The sequence below is a fragment of the Vipera berus genome (genome assembly GCF_964194415.1).
Source record: "Vipera berus genome assembly, chromosome: 4".
Taxonomy (NCBI): Eukaryota; Metazoa; Chordata; class Lepidosauria; order Squamata; family Viperidae; genus Vipera; species Vipera berus.
This window is the reverse complement of record NC_138206.1, coordinates 121,611,888-121,619,716: the sequence shown is the minus strand read 5'-3', so window position 1 is coordinate 121,619,716 and position 7,829 is coordinate 121,611,888. Positions and strand designations below refer to the sequence as shown.

At 58.7% G+C, this 7,829-nt stretch overlaps 1 protein-coding gene across 2 annotated transcripts in view; it reads left to right on the top strand.

Annotated features, from left to right (window-relative positions):
* Nucleotides 1–4,308: 4,308 nt before the first annotated feature.
* The window catches only part of TSC22D1 (TSC22 domain family member 1), a 55,691-nt gene continuing 52,170 nt past the window's right edge, over nucleotides 4,309–7,829 (top strand). Inside the window, exon 1 of one of the 2 annotated variants that reach the window (XM_081327997.1) lies at nucleotides 4,309–7,630. In XM_081327997.1, coding sequence (XP_081184123.1) covers nucleotides 5,010–7,630 — 2,621 coding nt within the window. In that variant the 5' untranslated portion in view covers nucleotides 4,309–5,009. The remainder of the gene's footprint in view (nucleotides 7,631–7,829) is intronic. The other variant, XM_081327996.1, reaches the window with a different exon arrangement.

The window sequence follows — 7,829 nt, the reverse complement described above, 5'->3', positions numbered from 1 at the left end:
TAGATAGATAGATAGATAGATAGATAGATAGATAGATAGATAGAGGTAGGTAGATAGAGGTAGGTAGATAGATGGATAGATAGATAGACAGACAGACAGACAGACAGACAGATAGATAGATAGATAGATAGATGGATGGAGGTAGATGGATAGATAGATATAAAGAGATAGAGATAGATAGATAGATAGATAGATAGATAGATAGATAGATAGATAGATAGACAGACAGACATAATTAGATAGAAAGAAGTAGGTAGGTAAATAGTAGATAGATAGATAGATAGATAGATAGATAGATAGATAGATAGAGATAGATAGATAGATAGATAGATAGATAGATAGATAGATAGATAGATAGATAGATAGATAGATGATAGATAGATAGATAGATAGATAGGTAGATAGATAGAGGTAGGTAGATAGAGGTAGGTAGATGGATAGATAGATAAAGAGATAGAAAGAGAAAAAGAAGTAGGTAGGTAGATAGATACAAACATACATGCATAGATACATAGAAATAGGTAGGCAGGTAAGTAGATTACTGATAGACAAATATCTATATAATAATCTACATCTATAAATCTATCATCTGTATCTATCTATCTATCTATCTATCTATCTATCTATCTATCTATCTATCTATCTATCTATCTATCTATCTATCTATCTATCATCTGTATCTATCTATCCATCTATCTAAATCAAGGCAGTGAACATATCTAACACACCTTCCTATTTTCCCCACAATAACCTTGTGATGTAGGTTGGACTGAGAGGGGGACTGGCCCAAAGTCACCCAGCCACTCTCATAGCTAAGGCGGGACTAGAACTCCCCGTCTCCTGGTGATTGGTCTAAAGCCACTCAGCTGCCTTTCATGGCTAAGGCAGGACTTGAACTCACGGTCTCCTGCTTTCTAGCTTGGTGCCTTAACCCCTGGACCCCAGCCTGCCTCTCTGACCAGTACAGGCACATCATGTGTGCTGATACCAATGATACAGGGGACATCATGGCAAAGGCCCTCTTCCTCTATCCGCTGTGACTGATGGGGTTTGTGCTCCCCCATAGGCTGTTTCTGCTACTTCATAAATCTTTGCATTCCTGGCACCTGTGGTCCATTTTATTTTAGGGTGTCCTCTCCTGGGGGGCTCTGGCCCCTCCACAACACTTCCTCAAGGTGGTGCTAGTACAATTCCCAGCTGGGTGGGAATTGAGGAGTTTATAACCGACAATGTTAGACAAGTGTGCAAGAGGGAAGCGCACGATCAAAACACCTGGCAGGTGTCCTTGACATCTCAGGTTGAGCAATGAATGGCAACACTTAAGAGGAGCAGCTCATAAGTGAACATTTGCATCCCTTTAAGTCTGCGCCATCAGGCTGGTGTTGACTTGGAGCAACCTCAAAGGAGATATGGATGTTCTCCAGCATTAGCCAAACTAGGTAACCTGGTGTTGTGATCCCTTGCCAGCCTGTGGATCCAGCAGCTGAGTCTGAGGAGGAGAGGCCTGGAGTGACATCAGAGTCAGAGAAAGGCTCTGAGGAGCTCCAAGACTTACAGTCAGACGAGGAGCCTGGCCCCTCTACTCGCCTTCAGGCTGAGACACAGCTGTGAGTTGGACAGTGATGAAGAACAACTGGGAGAAATCCAGGATGCACGAAAATGCCGGCAAGAGAAGCGAGCAGGACAGAGGGATGCAGTGGGGCGGCTCCAAAGGCAAAGGAGAAGGCATTAGGAAGCCACACCTGGGCTGAATGATAAAAGGGAAGGCGTGGTAGGTGCTGGTTGCTAAAGGCGGCCGTTCATGTTGAGGATGGAGTTTCTGTGAACTGTGTTTGTTTTGCCTTGGACGTTGACTCAGGCCTGTGAGAATAAAAGTTGTTTTTTTTTCCTTGCAGTTCCTGCCTGTTTCTTGGAAGAGGGGTTTCTCCTTGTGAGCATAACCAGGACTCACCTAGGCTGGGACAGAACACCTGGCCACTCAGCCCTGCCAACCCCATCCCCCCCTCCCTGCTGTAATTTGAGTCCACCCACCTGGCTGATTTTCTGCACACTGCAGAAAGTGAATTTGAGCCTGGCGGTTTGCATCTCAGGATTTTGGGTTGACTCGATCCACAACCCAGGCATTGTTTTCTTTGGCTATCCCTGGTACTCTCCAAGAAGAGAATAGTCTTTCTCCCCTGCTTCTTAAAAACTCCCGTTTGCACTCCTAGAGAGCAATTTAACATCCTGTCCCATCAAGAAGGACATCTGGGGTCCTTGGCACTTTCTGAGCTTGGGTGTTTTTTTTTTGTTATGCAGATGTTTCATTACCCAACTAGGTAGCATCATCAGTGCTAAATGGGAATGGGGTTTGTGTAGAGGAGGAGGAGGACTGTGGGATGCTTAGTGGTTTTCTTGTGGATGTTTCATTGCCCAACTAGGGAACATCATCAGTGCACTGATGTTTGGGTGATCAAACATGCACAAGAAAACCACCAGGGTCAGAGAGCACTAAGGACCCCACAATCCTCCTCCTCCTCTCCACAAACCCCGCTCCCTTCCAGCACTGATGTTGTTACCTAGTTTGGGTCATAAATTGTGGCAGTCGTAACGAGGGTCAATACTGACCGGGCCAGGCACTAGAATATGAAATGAAAGCAAACCCCACTCTTTACCAGCACTGATGATGTCACCTGGTTGGGTCATGAAAGGTCCGCAAGGAAACCACCCAGCTCAGAGAGCGCCCAGGAGCCCACAATCCTCCTCCTCCTCCCTGCAAGCCCTCCTTCCTTGTAGCATTGATGATGTTCCCTACTTGGGTCATGAAAGGTCCGCAAGGAAACCACCCAGCTCAGAGAGCCCCAAGGAGCCCACAGCTCCACCCTACGCCAGACATTTTCTCCGAGGAGGACAGAGTCTGGAGAACATTGGAGGCCTGGATCCAACTGGCTCCTTCTTTACTGCCGGACTGTTTTTGGAGCAGTGTTAAAGCCAGCTGGCAAGGAGCCGGCACAACTTGCACGTCCGGTTCATCAGAGGCAGAAGCCCCCGGGGGGGGGGAAGTGGGCCTCCCCAGCAGTGGAAGGGCAATCCGCACAGCCCCTCCGCTTTCTTCAGGAAAGGGTCCCAGAGGGTCTCAGAGCCGGCCGGCCTGCCTGCCATCCGGAGGGAAAGGCTGCCATAAACCCATTTGCCGCAAATCCCTTTGTTGCAGAGGCAAAGGAAGGAGCCAATGGGGGGGGGGGTTATTTGGAAAGGCTGCGGAAGCACCTCTAGGATCAGCCACGAGCGGTGGGGTTTTTTCGGGGGGGGGGAGGAAAACCTTCTTTTTTGGGGGGGGAAACCTTTCTGGATTTTTTGGGGAAAAACTTTTCTGGATTTTTTTTGGGAAAAAACCTTTCTGGATTTTTTTTGGGGGGAAACCTTTTTGGATTTTTTTGGGGGGAAACCTTTTTGGATTTTTTGGGGGGAACCTTTCTGGACTTTTTGGGGAAAAACTTCTGGATTTTTTTTGGGAAAAAACCTTTCTGGATTTTTTTTGGGGGAAAACCTTTTTGGATTTTTTTTTGGGGGAAACCTTTTTGGATTTTTTTGGGGGGAAACCTTTTTGGATTTTTTGGGGGGAACCTTTCTGGACTTTTTGGGGAAAAACTTTTCTGGATTTTTTTTTTGGGGGGGGAAAGCCTTTCTGGATTTTTTTTTTGGGGGGGGGAAACTTTTCTGGATATTTTTTTTGGGGGGGGAACCTTTTCTGGATTTTTTGGGGTGTGTGGGGGAACCTGCTTTCCAGATCTGGATTGTGGGGGCCCAGCGCTTTCCGGATTTGCTTCTGGCTGTCAAAGAGAGCCGGCGGGACGAGCCGCCCCCTGCACTCCCCCCCCCCGCAGCCCTTTTCTTTCTCCCTCCCCTGCAGGGGTCTTGCCCTGCCGCCGCCCCCTCCCAGCCCCTCCCGGGCAGCCCAGAAGCGCAGCGGGGCCGGCCGGCCTCGGCCATTTCCGCCAGCGGAGCCGAAGCACTTCGGGCGGCCTCGCGCCCTCCTCCCCTCTCTCCTTCTCTCTGCGGCGGGGCTGCGTCGCGGGGGAGGGGGGGGAAAGAGGAGTTCGGCCGTTTCCGCCACCCGAGCCGAAGCCTTTCGCCCGCCCCGCCCCCTTCCCTCCCTCCCTCCCTCCCTCGCTGGCGACAGGCGCTCGCTCTGCGCCCGGAGCCCTCCCCCCTCCTTCGGCTAGCCTCGTCTATTTCCGCCAGCGGAGCCGAAGCCTTTCGGCAAGCCCCCTCCCTCTTTCCTCCTCCCGACTGACCCCCTCCGCCCGTTATCCGGCCAGCTTCGGCCATTTCCGCCGGCGGAGCCGAAGTCCTTCGGCCAACCCCCCCTCTTCCCTCTTCCCTCCAGCCCGACGGGCTCTTCCTCTCTGCGGCGGGGCTGCGCTCGGACATCCCCTCCCCTCCCTCCCGTGGCCAGTTCGGCCATTTCCGCCGGCGGAGCCGAAGCCCTTCGTTCGTCCTCTTCCTCCTCCTAACTCCCCCTCCCCCCCCACACGCTTTCCCTCCTCCCGACGGGCCCTTTCTGTCTGCGGCGGGGCCGCGCCTGCGCCCTCCTTCGGCCGCCTCCCCCTCCCCTTCACTCCCCCCCCCCCGCGGCCCAGCCAGCCCGCCGAGCGGAGGCGGGGCGCGCGGCGTCTCCTCAGCCCGGCGGAGCAGCCCGCCAGCCCGCCCGCCCGGCAGCTCCGGCCTCGCCAAGGCGGCTCCGACGGGGAGGCGGCAGCGGCTACAGCAGCAGCCGGAGGAGGCGGAGGAGGAGGAGCGCGAGGCGGGCGGGGGTCCTGCCCCGCCAGGCGGAGGCGGCGGAGGCGGCGGCGGCGGCGGCTGCTCTGGATGGGGCCGCGGCCGTCGGGGGCTGCCGCGCGTCCGCGTCGCCAGGGGCGGGTCCGGCGCGCGCGCCTTCCTCCTCCTCCTCCTCCTCCTCCTCCTCCGGGGCGGGGGGGCGGCTGAGGCGGGCGTCGGGGCGTCGGGCCTTCCTCCCGCCGGCCCCAATGCAGCAGCAGCAGCAGCAGCAGCAGCCTGACTCAGCGGCAGCGGCAGCGGCGGCGGCGCGGGAGAGGAAGAAGATGGCGCAGCCCGCGATGCTGCCTCGCCGGACCGGCAGCGGCGCCGGCTTGGAGGACTTCCCGGCCGCCCTGCTGGTCCAGTCGCCGCCTCCGCCTTCCCCGGCCGCCTCCTCCTCCGCTGCCGCTCCCTGCCCGGCCGGGCCGCCTCCTCCTCCGCCGCCGCCGCCTGCCAGCCTGTCCCTGCTCCCGCAGCCCCCCCCGGCCGGCTCCGGCGTGGGCGTGGGCGTGGGGGGTCCGGCGGGCGCCCAGTTGAAGAAGAAGAGCGGCTTCCAGATCACCAGCGTGACCCCGGCGCAGATCTCGGCCAGCCTCAGCTCCAACAACAGCATCGCCGAGGACACGGAGAGTTACGACGACCTGGACGAGTCGCACACCGAGGACTTCTCCTCCTCCGAGATCCTGGACGTCTCGCTCTCCCGGGCCACCGACCTGGGCGAGCCGGAGCGCAGCTCCTCCGAGGAGACGCTCAGCAACTTCCACGAGGCCGACAGCCCCGGCGCCGTCTCCCCCAACCAGCCGTGCCCGGGACCCCCGATGCAGCAGCAGCAGCAGGCCCCCCGAAGCCTGGCCAACGGCGCCGCCGCCCACCCTCCCCACGGACCCCACTATGCCCACGGGCACCCCCAGGCCTCCGGGGGGGCCCCGCCGGCGATTCCGGGGGGCTCTCCGTCCAGCCCGTCTTTCCGGAGGCTGCCCGTCGCGGGAAGCTTGGAGAGCGCCAGGCCTGGTCCTGCCGTGGCATCCTCCGTGGGTACGCTGGCAGGGCCCACCGTGGCTCCCTTCCACCACGCGGGGGCCGCTTCCGCAGGGGCAGGCAGGGCCGGCGCAGCGTGGCAGGTGAGCAAGACCCTTCGGAGCCTTGCCACTGCCGGCAACGGCATGGCCTTGCCCGGAGGGAGCCACCCTGGGAACGTGGCGCTTGCCAGCGGGGTTGGCAACAGCACCGGGCCCTCAAACGCCGCCGGGAGTGCCGGTCCTACAGCTGCGGGGGCCACCGCAGCGGGCCATCTGCAGCCTGCCGGCAGCACGTCCCGGTTCCGCGTGGTGAAGTTAGATTCGAGTTTGGAGCCGTTTAAGAAAGGCCGATGGACATGTACTGAGTTCTACGAGAAGGAGAATCCCGGCCCGGTGGCTGAGAGCGCCGCCCCGGCTAAAACCGTGGACGCTCTGCTAGACGTGGCCTCCGAAAGGGAAAGCACCAGTGGGAGCTCCGTCAGCAGCACCCTGAGCCACTACACCGAGAGCGTGGGCAGCGGGGAGATCGGGGCGCCTTCTGGGACGCAGCAAGCAGGGTTCCCGGGCGGGCCTCCGCCGATGGAGTTCAGCAGCGCTGGGGCGCCCCCAGGGCCAACACCGGGGCTCCCCCAGAGCGTGTCTCAGTCCCAGCTTTCCCAGGTCCAGCCGCATCCCCCAGAGGTCAGCTACCCTCCGCAGAAGCAAGGGGTTCCCCCTGCAGCCTCGGCCGTTCCTCCTCCGTTGACCGTCCTTGGTGGCCACCAAGCAACTCTGGCCTCCCAACAGCTGCCGTTCACCCCACCGCCAGCCCAGCCGGTTCCAGTCGCTCCGCAGCCCCAGCCGCTACCTTTTGGGCAAGGACAGGCCCAGCACCCCACCGCCCTCCCCACCATGCCTATGCAGATGGCTCCGGGGCACGTCAAGCCCGTGAGCCAAACTCTGGTGCCCGAGTACATCCAGCCGCCGCAGATGCTTCCGGCTTCGGCTTCTTCTCTGCAGCCTGGCACGGCGATGGTTGGAAGCGGCTCGGCCGTGCCCATCGCTCAGCCTCCAAGTATGCAGCTTCCGGTCCAGGCACACGTCCCGGGGGTGCCTCCTCAGCCGGTGGCGCAGGCCCAGCCTGCGATCCCTGCCGTGGGTGCGCCTGCTCCCCTGATGAACGTCGGGCAACCCGGCAGCGTCGCTCCCGTGGCCCAGCGGCCATCTATGGCAAATCAGATGGCCCCTTCCGTGATGGCCCCCAGTGCTGGCGTTCCTGCACCCTCCCAAGCGGCTCCCCCAGTTCCTGCGGGCGTGGTTCACCCAGGCTCCCAATCCGCTCCGTCGGGCCTTCCTCACTCTTTGGGCATCGCACCAGCGAGTAACCTGGTACCCATGAAAGCAACCGACCCTTTGGTTCCAGGAATGGCTCAGCTGCCTCCTGTCAGCCCAGTCCCTCCGGTTGGCACGGCTCCTGTGGCCCTGGCCCCTGTCAGCCTGGCTCCTTCCAAGACCCTCGCCCAGCCTTCAAGTATGCAAAATGGGAACCTGGTCCAAAACATCTCTCAGCCTGCCTTGATTTCCACGAGCGTCAATTTGCCCGGAGCCCCCAACTCTTCCCAGTTCTCCACGCAGTTCTTCGCTCAGGCCATCATGGCGAGCCGAACTGAGGAGGCCAAGCGCCCCACGGAATCCATCCTGGTTGGCTTAACCCAACCTTCTTCTGAAAGCAGCCTTGGCGCCTCCTCGGCTGCATTGGCAGATGGGAACATGGCCTCTCTCTTCCCCTTGAAGGGTCTCCCGCTGGCCTCTCTGGATGGCGAGGAAGACAGGTAAGATCCTTTCAAAGGGAGATCTGGGTAAAGCTGGACTTAGGTGACCGGCCCTGGCCTGGCCAAAGACCAGCTTTCTAATGAATATCTTGGAAGCTTACAAGGATGAGGTTGGGCCGTAGTAGACCGATAAACCTCTCCGAGGTGCTTTTGTGGGGCTTTTAAAAGTGGACGGTGTCCTGGGGGGGGGGCAACTGTA